The 13,783-nt window shown below is 46.6% G+C and overlaps 1 protein-coding gene across 1 annotated transcript in view; it reads left to right on the forward strand.

The window, feature by feature from the left end:
- Eprs (glutamyl-prolyl-tRNA synthetase) overlaps nucleotides 1-13,783 on the forward strand; it is a 55,458-nt gene that overhangs the window by 26,275 nt on the left and 15,400 nt on the right. The window contains exons 13-18 of the mRNA XM_005409277.2: nucleotides 1,403-1,513; nucleotides 2,486-2,622; nucleotides 3,379-3,586; nucleotides 4,565-4,677; nucleotides 6,823-6,940; nucleotides 9,250-9,615. Of these exons, the coding sequence (XP_005409334.1) occupies nucleotides 1,403-1,513; nucleotides 2,486-2,622; nucleotides 3,379-3,586; nucleotides 4,565-4,677; nucleotides 6,823-6,940; nucleotides 9,250-9,615 (1,053 nt within the window). The remainder of the gene's footprint in view (nucleotides 1-1,402; nucleotides 1,514-2,485; nucleotides 2,623-3,378; nucleotides 3,587-4,564; nucleotides 4,678-6,822; nucleotides 6,941-9,249; nucleotides 9,616-13,783) is intronic.

The following is a 13,783-nucleotide window of genomic DNA, read 5'->3' on the forward strand; positions in this document are numbered from 1 at the left end:
CTATAAGTCTTGTTCCATTCCTCTTGTAGCTACCCCTAGCTGGTAAAGGGTGTTTCTCCCTGGTCCCCACATTTGGAGTCTGCCAGTGAGAAAAATAGTTAGGCTACACCATACTGTCCTGCCCTGTGAGATACATGGATTGATAGATAGATAGATAGATATAGATAGATATGGGAGCTGGCAACTTTTAGGACTCTGGGGAGTAGTTTGAAGACCACTGCCCCAGAGTCTTTAGTAACTATAATATTGGAGCTGAAAAGGAATTAAGTTTAGTTCAAGGTTTCTCAAACTTGCCTGACCCTAACTGTCCAGTGGAATGCTTATTAAAAATAGACTTCCAGGCTTTATTTCAGACTGTTAGAATCATCGTTCTGTTCTGTTCTACTTTGTTTCCTTAATTCTTTGCTTCCTGCAGTGCTGTGGTTTCTGCAGGACTTGGCTGAGTGCAGGTGCTCTGCTCTTGAACTGCACCTCAGCCTCAGAACCCCAGTTCTGTGCTAACGGTGACCTGTGATTAGCCCACTGTGCGAAGCAGGCTTTGACTCTTCGTCAGCTGAGGACGCTGAATGAAGGTCCTCAGACAGGGTTGTCTTCAGTTTCTTTGAAGAAATTTTCAAATTTCATGCTTTATATAGTATCTAAACACTACTGTCATGATTGGTCATCATGCGTAATTTCAGTAGTGAGGTGGGAGAAGGGCTCTCCCTACTGCTGAGGAGGTAGAATAGATGGCGGCATGAGTGAGGCGCATGTCTGGGGAAGCTTAGTTGACTACCTCATGTACCAGGCCTTTGCTAGGCCCTGGGAGCACACTGGTTTATGTGTATTAGTTCGTAGTGAGTGTCCTTTAGCCAAAAATGTTTCAGATTCTGGATTTTTGGTTCAGGGATGCCCACCTGTATGTGATATATTACACTTTTAATCTAGAATTGCCTTATTATAGTGATGAATGCCATGCTGCTTTTGATGGCGATGTGTTGCCTGACACTGGTTATGGGAAATGACACTGAAATACAGATACCTGGATTCTCTTAAAGTGGAGTTCTCCAACAATGCATAAATGAGCATCTCATTTACTTTGAAAGATTAATATAGAGCCCCCAGGGTTCTCTATGGCAGATACCAGATTGAAGGATTATTTTCAGACTATTTCTAATTGGTTTTTTTTCATTTGTCAAGAGTTATTCTTGGAAAGAATCTCTAAATCCTTCCTGTATCTTGGCTTATGATTCTTTTTCTTTTTGCTACTTGAAAATTAAATATTACTGAAGCAGTGTCAGATGAATCAAAAAATTAGTAAATGCAGTAACAAAGAAAGCCAGTTGCCCGTGCTGTGCTTGTCCCTTCTTGTATGTGTGGTGGTTTGCAGTCTCTGCTGTGACATGGGCCGTGTTTGTTGCAGGTCATCGACCCCGTGGCCCCAAGGTACGTGGCACTGCTGAAGAAGGAAGTGATCCCCGTGAACATTCCTGAGGCACAGGAGGAGATGAAGGAGGTGGCCAAACACCCGAAGGTCTCGCCAGTGTTTTGTCTATTAAAAGGAGCCAGATAATAAAAACAAAAACGGTGCTTTCATAGCAGTAGCATTATTTGGGAATAATTTTCATTCAGCATCACTTGTCAGGATTTGGTACTAATTGAAGTAACCATTTTTATGGGTTTATTCTAGTAGCGTATCACACAGAATTGTTACGCTCAGCACTTCTTGTTCTGCAGCGACAGCATGGTACTAGAGACTTGAGCTCTTCCTGGAGCCACTGTGAGAGCTGAGGTGCTGTACTCCTGTCTTCATATGGACTCTGAGATGCATTCTGTTTAACCGGACATTTTAAACCTGCTTCGCAGTCCCTGCATCTCTGTCTTTACAGTGGAGCATTAGACCTGCTAGTACTGAATCACAGCGTGACTTCAGAGTCTGCTGCAGTGCACACAGCAGCCTGTCTGCTCTGTAGTGGAGATTCTCTTTGAAGTCACAGTGGAATCTGTCCGTTTAAATTCTGATTATAGATCTCAAATACAGACAGATTTCCTTTTAGTTAAGACAAGATTATTGTCTTGGGTAGTCATGACTACTGGCTTGACAGTTAAAGCAAAAATTAGACTAACTCACCTCTGTGTTAGACTCATAGACTAACTTGCATAGTGTAGTACACACAGTGGAGAGCTGTCGGCATTCTAAATTGTAATCTCTTACGATTGCCTGTGGATGGCTTTACCTGTAGTTTATTTTTTATTTTACTTTATGTTACGCTACATTATTTTATTTTTACTTTTTAAAAAATCCGTGTTTCAGAGATTTGACCCCTCACATAATTTGGGAACACAAGGGTGTTACGTAGACGGCAAAGTAAAGCCTGCTGTTCTTCCTGTAGCAGTGCATGCTTGGTGGAGTAGCACGGCGCTCGTTCTAGCTGGGGTGGGATGGAGGAGGGCGGGGGTGAAGGGTCTGCGCCCTGCTCAGTGACGCCTTCCCCCTGTGCCGCAGAACCCCGAGGTGGGCCTGAAGCCCGTGTGGTACGGCTCCAGGGTGCTCATCGAAGGGGCCGACGCGCAGACGCTCGCAGAGGGGGAGATGGTGACCTTTATCAACTGGGGCAACATCAACATCACTAACATCCACAAGTAAGAACCTCTGCTTGGGGCAGGGAGCTTGTTTATGTACTGAACTAAGCGTTGCCTGAGTCAGCCCCTCATTTGCCTGACTCACTGTCTCACGTTACCACCTGGCTGCCAGTCATAAGAGTTCTACATGCAAGTTCAGTGCTTTGAAGTACATGCTCCGGTGTGCTCAGGCTTCCAGGATATCTTTTATTTATGGTATTGAAGAGTGTTCTATGTAGATATAAAAATAACTACATCGTCATTATATAGTTGCCTGGTGGGGAGATCTTTTGGATAAGATTTATTTGTAACTTAATCCTTATCATAAGAGTTACTTTAAAATTGGTTAATGTTGATGAATTTTACTTCCTAGCCATTGTAGCATATAACATTTGATTTTTAGGTTATGTAAATGGAGCATAGTACATTTACGATTTGTTTATGTAAACTGTAATGTTAATTGTGTAGTCATTACATATGATTGCAAGTGTGTATTTCTGATTTTATACACTTACTGCAGCGGACTTTAAATCCAGTAGGACGTGCAAGTTCTCCCTCAGGTGTCTGTTGGGTCTGCTGTCCGGCAGATTAACATCTTGGTTGCAGATACTGTATTTTACCTATGAATGGATATGTTTCACATATTAGAAACTCAAATAGATACTTGATACGTTTGATTTAAGTTTTTCAAAGGAAATTCTTTAGTAGTTTACTTTGTATTAATCCATTTATAGTAAGTGTGGTTTTTCTTTGAATACTTTTCAATCTTCTACCTAGAAATGCAGATGGAAAAATTGTATCTCTTGATGGAAAATTGAATTTGGAGAATAAAGACTATAAGAAAACCACTAAGATCACTTGGCTGGCAGAGACCGCACGGGCTCTTCCTATCCCAGCCGTCTGTGTCACTTACGAGCACTTGATCACAAAGCCGGTGCTGGGGAAGGACGAGGACTTCAAGCAGTACGTCAACAAGAACAGCAAGGTGATCTGTGGAAGAAGCCATGTTCCCTTTTGCCTGTTAAATGAGCTTTTCTTCAGAATTTTAAAAATTAATATTATTTTAGACTTCTCAAACAAAATAGAAAAGCTCTGTAAAATTCTATTTAAATGAGCAGATGTGGGGCTGGGGATTTAGCTCAGCGGCATAGCGCCTGCCTGGCAAACGCAAGGTCGTGAGTTCGATTCCCAGTACCGGAAAAAAACAAAAGAAGTATGAACAGATGTGAGGGAATAAAGAGAAACAGTGTGAAGTTAAGCTGGCTGCCGGAGGACAGCCAGCCAGGTCCTGTGGCCCCGGCTGCTGAGCCCTGCCCTGGCCACTGGACCACACTGCCCTCCGCCTGGGTGCTTCTTCCATTGCAGTTTGTATTTATGGTAGGAAGAGTAGTTATTTTCACAGGACTGTGACCTGGTTATAAAGCATTTCTGAAGCCAGTCAGTTTACACATGTTAACTGTTTAAATGTGATAACTGGACAAAGTGCAGTGATGCACACTTATAGTCTCAGCTGCTCAGGAGGCTGAGGCAGGAGATTCACAAGTTTGTAGACAGAGTGAGCAAGTTAGTGGACCCTGCCTTATTTTTTGTTTGTTTTGTTTTTGCCTTTTGGTACTGGGAATTGAACTCAGGACCTTGGTGCTTGCCAGGCAGGCACTGTGCCACTGAGCTGTATCCCTGGCCCCAGATCTGCTTTAAAATAAAAAATTAAAAGGGCTGGTGGTGTAGCTTAGTGGCAGAGCATGTGCCCTGCATGCACAGGGCCCTGGGTCAGTCCTCATCATTGCCCCGGAAGCGGTAGATGCACCTGACACTGTTTTGTTGTGTTCCGTGGTCATAAACTTTAGAATATATCTGCTTAAAGTGAGATTATTCCAGCTACTGGAAAGACTGTGCCTTTTATTTTAGGCTTGTCTTAATTCTGTAAATGGAAAAATGTTTTGGTCTCATATCGTCTTTGTAGCGTGAAGAACTGATGCTGGGGGATCCCTGCCTTAAGGACTTGAAGAAAGGAGACATTATCCAGCTCCAGAGGAGAGGCTTCTTCATCTGTGACCAGCCGTACGAGCCTGTTAGGTGAGGGAGTGCAGTGGGCCTGCGCAGGAACACACAGTGCTTCACAGGAGGGACTGGTTTTGTTGTTGTTTTTGTTTTTTGAGGGTCTGGTTATGCAGTTCAGGCTGGCCTTAAACTCACCATGTAGTCCAGGTTGGCCTTGAACTCAGCGTGATCCTCTTGCCTCAGCCTTCTGAGTGCAGCATTACAGGAATGGGCCACTACACCCGGTTTATGAGGAATAATAGAAAAGCTGAGCCTTACCACAGTGCTGTGCTGGACAGAGTTCTCCGTTTGATCTGGTCTTCTGGATTTACTAGTTCCGACTTACAAAGTGATAGCTTTGAAATGGTACACCGTGCAATGCCCACTGCTTTCTGGGCAGAGGCAGGAGAAGGTCCTGAGCCCAGGAGTTCAGGGCCAGCCTGAGGAGTGTAGTGAGACCCTGGTGTGTAGAGAGATACAACTCACAGAAGGGGAGAAAGTAATTGTTTGTATCTCTTGATAAGGAGCTCGAATCCACAATAAAGAAGTTTTGCAACTGAAGAGTGAAAATGCCCCAACTAAAGTGAACAAAAGATTTTAAAAGACATTGCATCAAAGCATATATCCATAGTCAATAAACACGTGAAATGCTCAGCATCGTTAGTTATTTAGAAAATGCAGAGCAGACCACAGGTCAGCTGAAATACAGACAGGCGCTGACACCTGCTGGCTAAGAAGAGGGGGAGCTCAAGCTCTTCCATTGCGGGTAGGTCTGGAAGGGTGCAGTCACGCTGGCAATCAGCTTGGCAGTTCTTCCAAAAGGTAAAGACAGAGGGACCGTTTGACCAGCAGCTGTATTCCTGTGTGCACACCTAGCCATGGGTACAACACATCAGGCAAAAACTTGTACACACAGTACTCAGGGTTAGCTGCCAAAAAGGTGAAACAACCCAAACGTTCCCTAAGTGATGCATGCATAAACAGTATATTCATATAGTGAACATTCATCTGTAAAATAAGTGAAGTACTGATTTGATTCATGCCATCATGAATCAGTGAAAGAAGCCAGTCACAGCGGACCACGTGTCCAGTGATTCCATTTCTGTGGACGTCCAGGGTCCTGCCTTGCTAACAGCAGAGCACGCCGGCTGTGAGCGGGGACTAGGGAGGGTTGCTGGGAGCAGTGAGGGTGGGAGGTTTCTTCCTGGCACCGTTGCATAGTGGTGGCTGTGCAGGTTTATAGAACCGTTGGATCGTATACTGAGAGAATGGACTTAGGTGGGGATTGTGTCAGTAAGTGTATTGAGATGGAGTCCTATTGTTGCCAGATTGTTTCACTCTTTTCCTTGTAGCTTTTACCACACAGTTTGCTTATGAGTAGCCTCAGGGACTGTGCATTATTGCTAATTACTGTATCTGTCGGATTCGAGAAACATACATTTTACAGAATTTTTCTGCTTGTGGTAGTGTCTTGGTTACTTTTCTCTTGGTACTGAGACAAATTACCTGACACCCAAAATTAAGGAAGGAAAGGTTTATTTAGCTCACAGTTGGTGGAGGTTTCAGGCCATACTCAGCTGGCTCCAAGGCAGAGTGGCACATGGCACAGGGCAACTGTTCATGGTTGCAGAAAACAGGAAAGACAGCAAAAAGCGGGGAGAGGAAAGCAGAGAGCAGCCTTCTTCCCTCCCTTATGTTGTATCCAAACTACCTGCCCCGGGGCGAGTGTAGCACTCACACCCGTAATTCCAGCATTGGACCATGAATCAGTCAGAACTCGAGAGGCCCACCCCGTGACTGCGTGAGGCTTTGGGAGACATCCAGACACAAAGCACACAGGCAAATGAGGTGTAGAAGGTAGATGCATCTCTTCAAGTCGGGGCCACGTTAACCTGCACTCGTATGTTTCTGGGGGCAGGGAGGAAGGTCCTGTGGCCCTGGGCTTAGCTGCTTCAGCTCTATGAACACTCATGAAGTGGAAGTTTGTGATCAGAGCTGCATTTTTATTCGTGTGCTTACTGTTCTTAAACTACTCTAAAGAGCCTCTGATCTGAATTGTAAGAGAGTGGACTATTTGCACTTTGAAAAGCATAAACTCTGCTTTCAGTTTTTCTAGGGATTTAGTTTTAGTTGCTGTTTAATGTATTCAAGGAAACTTTTTTGCCTTCACTTTCTTTTCAGCCCATATAGTTGCAAGGAAGCCCCGTGCATTTTGATATATATTCCTGACGGACATACAAAGGAAATGCCAACATCTGGGTCAAAGGAAAAGACCAAAGGAGAAGCCACAAAAACCGAGGTGAATGGTGATGTGTTTACACTTGTGTCTGCGCTCGGTGGTCTTTCTGTCCTAGTTTTTAGATGTATCTTCTTACATTTGACACCGAAGAAGAGAATGAGTATCTTGCAAGCCAGCTTTCCTTGTTTATGTTTTTGAAACAGAGTCTCAGTGTGCAGAGCAGGTCAGCCTTGAGCTCAGTCTGTAGCCTGCCCTGAACTCACGGTCCTTCTTCTTCACTGCCGGGATTACAGTTAGGAATCATCACACAAAAATCTGGCACAAAACAGATTTTTAAAAAAATAATTTTATTATGTCCAAAAGTAAGAAAGGCTAGGTGAGAAGAGCATGTGTAGGAAAGCTGTGTTTTCCTGACGGGCGCGGAAGTGGCAGTGGTCCGGGTTTTCTGAGCCGTGTGTTCTGGTCCGCATCACGTCGAGCTGAGGGGTGGAGGGTGTGTGGACCGCCTGTTTCCAGATTCTTAGCCAGTGAGGAGGACGGTATCCTGGCCTCTAGTTCCCTGCTAACACTTCCCCATCCTCCCCTGGGGCCGATCTTGAAGTGTCAGAGAGAACCGCGAGAGGAGATGCTGTGTGTGGTGGGAGTTGTTTCCTTGCCTTTAGAGAGTGACTGGACGTTCTCTGTCCATTTTCCCCTTGGAGGAAAGTAATCTTGAAAGTAATCTAGAGTGTGTTAGAAATTCAGCTTCAGCCAGGTCTGAGGCACCTTCACGCGGAGATGCGTTCTGTCCTTGTCACACGGGGCATGGACTTGAGAGCGGTGGGGTGCCAGGGTAGCTGTGCAGGCCAGGGGCCCTCAGACTCCTCAGTTTTTAGCATTCTTGGCTTCTCAGAAGTATTTTCATGGTACCCCAGGCGACATGAAATTCCCAACACTCCCCTTATTAAGTAATTCAGCGGAAACAACTACATACGTATTTACGTCATAACAATGTGGTAGCCATTTGAAAAAATAATACTTAAAACTGAAGAAAAAATTTTGCATTTCATCCTGAAAATATTTTGTTCTTAAATGTTAAAAATTTGTTCCTATTCTTAAAGTAATACATATTGAAAGAAAAAATACTGCTTCTTTCTTGAACCGTGGATTCAGATTGGACAGTACCATGCTTATTTCCTGTCCATGTTGAGTTTTCGTTTGACATTGGCATTTCAACCCAGCAGTTATCGAAAATGCAGCTTTTCAGAGGAATTCAGGCAAAGGAATACAGCCCACTCATGCTAATCTCGAGCTACTGTGACATGGCCGCACATGCAGTGCTTGGTGGGTGTCAGGTCTGCCGGGACCACCGGCACCCCACGGCACTCCTTTGGACTTCCTGTGGCTCCTGGGAGTCTCTCAGTCTGTAGTTGGCAATCTATGGGTAGTAGGGAGTCGTTGCAGATTTGATAGTGGTGCAAAGATTTCTTGAAAACCATTCATGGTGTAGATGAGATTATTTGGAACATTAGGTGGCAAACCATTAAGGAAAGTCATGGGGAAGATTTGGTTATGCAAGCTAGGTTTATTGGTTTGTTTGGAGACAGTCTTACTGTGTAATTCAGGCTAGCCTTGAAATAGATATAATAACTTCAAACATAAGATCCTCCTGCATCTGCCTCCTAAGTGCTTGGAGTAGAGGCATGTGCCTCTCTACCCAACTGGAAGCTGGGTTAAAAGTTGGAAGGGTTTCAGTAGGGATGACAGCATGCTAGGCTGAAGAAGGCGTGACGCTGAGCGTGAAAAGAGTACCCTATTCACTTGCTGGAGATGACAGGCAAGTTACTTCTAGATTTGTTGCGCATCCTTACATAGAAACCTGCATCTCAAGTGTGTGCTGGCTTTTATGCAGAGGCGATACCCCACAGTGATGACATAGGATTGTGTTCCGGTACTTCCGGGAGCTCTTCCCTAATCAGCATCCGGATACAGCTCATCTTTTGAAACAACATGGAGAGTGATACCTGATTCTTGTATTCTCAGCCTCTGTGAAGGACCTCACAGGGACTTGCTACTTCCTGTTTCCCACCAGCCTGCAGGGTTCACCCGCGTGCCTCTTCTGGGTCGCGCTGCAGTGTGTCGTTGGCAGTGTTGGGCTCGGGCTTGATAGCTGTCTTGTAGCTTCTTTCATCAGCCCCTAAAAATAAAGATAGAGGCTTTCTTGTTTTTTTCCTATGATAAAAATGCTTTAGTGAGTGTTCATGTACCTTTACCTGTTCTTACTTGGGTTTTTTCGTTAAGATAAATTTTTAGGATTAGTTTAATATAATTTTGTGGGAGGACGTTTCCCATGAATTAATCATTTTACTTTTGGCTCTCTGCATCTGTAGGTGATTCCTGCTCCTAAGGAAAGAGCAGCACCTCCTGTGAATAAATCTTGTGCTACGTCTGAGGCTTCCCTCGTCCTTCACAACAGAGTGGCTGCCCAAGGGGACGTGGTGCGTGAATTGAAGGCCAGAAAGGCAGCCAAGGACGATATAGACGCCGCGGTGAAGCAGCTTCTGGCTTTGAAAGCCGAATACAAAGAGAAGACTGGCCAGGAATATAAACCTGGGAACCCTCCTGCCGCAGGGGCTCTGGGTGCTTCTTCTCAGGTGCCAGCTGCTGCCAGCATTCAGGAAAGCAGGTCTCTGTACGACAGAGTCGCCGCACAGGGGGAGCTGGTTCGAAAGCTGAAGGCTGAGAAGGCCCTTAAGGTTGGTAGGCCGGCGGAGGCAGGGGGCGTCTGTCGCGTGCCACATGGTGACGTGGAGTGCAGCCTGCCAGGCTCTTACCTTCTAATAAAGCAGCTTGTGTCAGATGCCTTCGTGGGCACGCTGAGCCAACGGCACTCACTCACCCCTGCCGTGAGCCAGGCTGTGGGAACGAGAAGCTTGCACGGGGGCTGTGCTGCGAGACACCAGGCGCGTGGTGTGTGGGTGCAGCTAGAGCCCCGGGGATGCATATAAATCCAGCGGCGAGGCGGCGGCTCTCACAGGTGTTGAGGTGCTCTGGGCTGAGGTGCGCTCAGTGCGAGTGTGCAGGTGCGCAGATGCAGACCTGCGCGCTGAGTCGTAGCAGCCCTGCGCGGGCCGCAGAGTTCAGTGTGGAGCCTTCCGAGAGCAGGGCCTTGACGCTGAGGTCTGTCTGCATCGGAAGTGCGGCAGCGTGCTTGCTCCTTCAGGGTCCTGCCCCGGCCCAGAGCGTGCATTTCTGACAAGCTGAGAGGCTGCTGCTGCTGTCCAGGGCCCTGTCTGAGAGCTGCTGCTCTACGCAGCGCCTTTGCTCAAGACAGCGCGGCGGACGGTGGCGGCTGCGTTCAGGAAGTAGCAGCTGGTCTGTCAGAAGGCGTTTGACCGGTGACCGTCTCAGACTCTTCAGAGGGGACCCGTGCGGTGACGCCATGTCTTGAGGAACGTGTAAATGTCACTGCTGCATGTCCATGGGGCGGAGATACAAGCGTGGAGTGGGGTCACTTGGCGTAGGTAGGGGATAAGGGAACGCACTGTGAGAGGAAAGTCCTGTCTAAAGAGAAAGGAAACGGTTCTGCTCAGACAGCAGCGTGCTTCTGAAACACGAGCAGATGAGCGCACTGACGGCCGGTGCTGTCCTGACAAGCTGCCCCAGGTGATAGCGTTGGGCTGCAGCTTCTCAGGCGCTGTGCCCCGCTGGCCCGACTCATGCCGCGGGGACAGTGCTGCGCTGGTGTCCTGTCGCGTCGTGGGCGTGCTCGGGAGTGAGGGCTTGAGGTGTGGGTTCTGCAGCGTAGGGGCAAGGGGCCAGGCCTGTGGCGGGGGGCTCGGCGCCCACGGCACCCTCATCGGTGAGTGAGCGCGTGGCCTCTGCTCAGGTGCGGCAGTGCTTTCTGTGCAGGCGCGCACGCTTCTGTCTCCACTGTGAGCCTTATCTGTGGCACGCCTTCGGGCTGCACAGCCGTGGTCACCTGGACACTAACTGGACCCTTTCGTGGACACAATCGCAGGGAGGACTTCAGTCTTCACATTTCTTTATTCAGGGCAGAATACACTGAAATTGTGTGTGTGGCAGGTGACTCCATGCCCTGTCCTATGGAGTGAGTGCTGCGCATCGTACGTCATGAAGTCAGCCTGTGATGAGAACAAACCTGTTTCTTGGTGATTGAGCGGGTACTTCGGCTAGGTGTCATCCTGCTGTACCCCTCCGTGGTGCTGGAAAGTCAGAGTCCAGCTCACACCGCTGTGTGTGAGCTCACTGCTTGTACTCCTAGACGCCGTACCAGTCAGCAGCGCCCTCCTTTCAGAGAACGGGCCCGCTCCAGGGTGGGCCTGCTGCACAGCCTGCTTCTGACCTGGCAGTGTCCCTCGGTGGTCACAGAGCGCTGCTCTTGTTCACTCGTTTGCCGTAGTAACCAGTGAAGGTGACTTCCTGAAGTTCGCAGAGCCCAGCTTTGCCTTGTGACAGGTTCCCAAGGGAGAGCCCGTTAGAGGGGGGGCAGTAAGGCAGCAGAAAGTGGGTTGATGGTGGCTGTGGTTTGGTACGCAGAATTGAAGTCTCTGTGTGGGTTGTTTCTTTCCTTGCTAATCTCCAGCAACAGTTACTTACTGAAAACTTTGTGTATAGTGGCACATGGTTAGACACCTGAGGCTCAGTCCTGAGCATGTGTTCCTAGGCCTCTGTCATGCCGAAGAGCGCACCTCCAGCTTTCCTTTGCATGTGGCTTTCATGTGCAAAGCAAGGATATTAAGAGAGTAAGTATTTAGTATTAGCATTTAGTATTAAGAGAACATACCTCCAGCTTTCCTTCACTTCTACTTGTTGGGAGTTTTTTTTGTTTATTTTTTGTCTTTTTGAGACAGGATCTCGCTGTGCAATTGAGGAGGAACTTGAGCTCCCTTTGTAGCCCAGGCTGGTCTTGAACTCACAGTGATCTTCCTGCCTCAGCCTCGCGGGTGCCGGGGTTATCAGCGTGCGCTATCACACCTGGCCTACTTTGTGTTTTAAGAGTTACATTCAAAGCAATACTCGGCTCTCTTTTGAAAAACAGTGTTCTCGACAGGTTGGGATTGGATCGTGGTTTCCTGTCTCGTTTAGTGCTGTGCAGGTTTGGCATAAGCTCTGGGGCAGAATGCCAGTTCTGCCACTTACGTGCGACGTGGGGTAGAGCACTTGTGTTCCCACGCCTTGCCACTTCTGCCGCATGTGCAGAAGGCTTATTTGAAGAATTCAGATAATTCATGTACAGCTCTTAGCGGTGTATGGCATAGAATAAATACGCCTTGTTCTCGGGGTGATTATTTTTGTATTCATAACTCTAATTCCCTCAAGAATCTTTGAGTACTTTCCAGATCGTCAGGGAAAATTGTGTAGTGATTATTACAGTTTTATTCTTTCTTCAAAAAAAGAAACATACATAATTTTTTCCCTCGCTCCCTTGTTCCCTCCTGGTACAGTAACATTAAGATTAAATATCTGGAGAATCTCATTCAATATTGAAACATTTAGTTCCCCTTAATTTTCTCATGTAATATTTTAAATTAGCATCTTGTCAAACAAGGGTGTTTTGTTATTTTACTATGTAAAAAATGGACCGTTTGACTTCAGACTGGTGAATGTTTGCTTATAGTGTAAAATAGAACCTCTTTCAGGTGGTCCTCTTTTCTAGAGATGTTTGGCAGAAAGTCTCGTTTTCCATTTTCATTCTTTTAGCTGATGGAAGTTTCTTTCTTGCTTGTTGGTGGAAGTGTGCTCTTTGTTTAGGTAAAGGTAGGTTCTACTGTGAAGTAACTACTAATTCTACCAGCAGAGTATGACGCAGTGCCAAGTCAGGTCCAGGTCAGATGCCTGCCTAGTCTCCTCTCGCTCTCTCTGCCTGGTTCCTCGTGAGACAGATGGGACAGGTAGGCCGAAGAGCATCGGGTCTTGTAGTTCCTGGACGGTAAGACTGGCAGGGGCTCCGGAGCTGCGCGGTGCTCTTCTGTATGCGGCAGCGGCAGTGGCCTCTCGCTGTGCTGCTTGGCTTCTGTTGGGTTTCTCTCAGCTTCTGGAGCGCTGGTCTGTAATTACAGGAGCAGAGAGCGTGTCAGGATGGTACAGAGGAGTCCCGTGGGAGTACTTCCTCCTTAATACCCTGGTTGGTGCCTAGGCCTGTGGTTACACAGCCCCGTCATTTGAGTAAGGCAGCCACCTCGAGCCCTGCACCCACGTTGCTGTCCTCTCTGGTAGTGACCTGTGAGTCTTGGGCTCCCTATGGTCAGGTGTAAATACACAGATGAGTGTCTCGTTAAAAATGTCAACAGTTTCTTTCCCTCTCCATTCCTCCAACAATGAAGGAAGGGAGAAAAGAAAGAAGGAAGGAAGGGAAAAATATATATACATAATATATATACATATACACACGATAGCTAAGAGGATTGTATTATTAATTTCTTTTGGTTTATTGAAAGGAAAAGTTAATGCTTAATTTTTTTATCAATTTTGCATGCCTATATCTGGTAATCTGAGCAACTGCTTTGAAGATAAAAATACTATAACGACCATGGTTAATTTCCACTCATCTTGTTTTGAAATTCTGTATCGTTTTTAATGTTTTTAAAAAATGTTCTGTTCTCTTTAAAATAAAAAAGTCAACATACTTTCTTACTTCATTGGAAACTCTTCAGAGTGTAACTGTTTTTCTGTTGGCCTCATACTTTTTTCCTAGTGCTGTGTTTAAGGTCAGTTCAGGAGGACGGAGGGCTATATATGTGAAGGCATTTGGCTTGTCTTCATTCTCATTTTTGTGAACTCTGACTTTGCTGTTTACAGAATCAGGGTCTGTTTTTTTTTTTTTGGTTTTTCTCCGGTACCGGGAACTGAACTCACGACCTTGCGCTTGCCAGGCAGGCGCTTTTGCCGCTGAGCTAAATC

This window comes from Chinchilla lanigera, unplaced genomic scaffold, assembly GCF_000276665.1.
Source record: "Chinchilla lanigera isolate Chin_1 unplaced genomic scaffold, ChiLan1.0 scaffold00119, whole genome shotgun sequence".
Taxonomy (NCBI): Eukaryota; Metazoa; Chordata; class Mammalia; order Rodentia; family Chinchillidae; genus Chinchilla; species Chinchilla lanigera.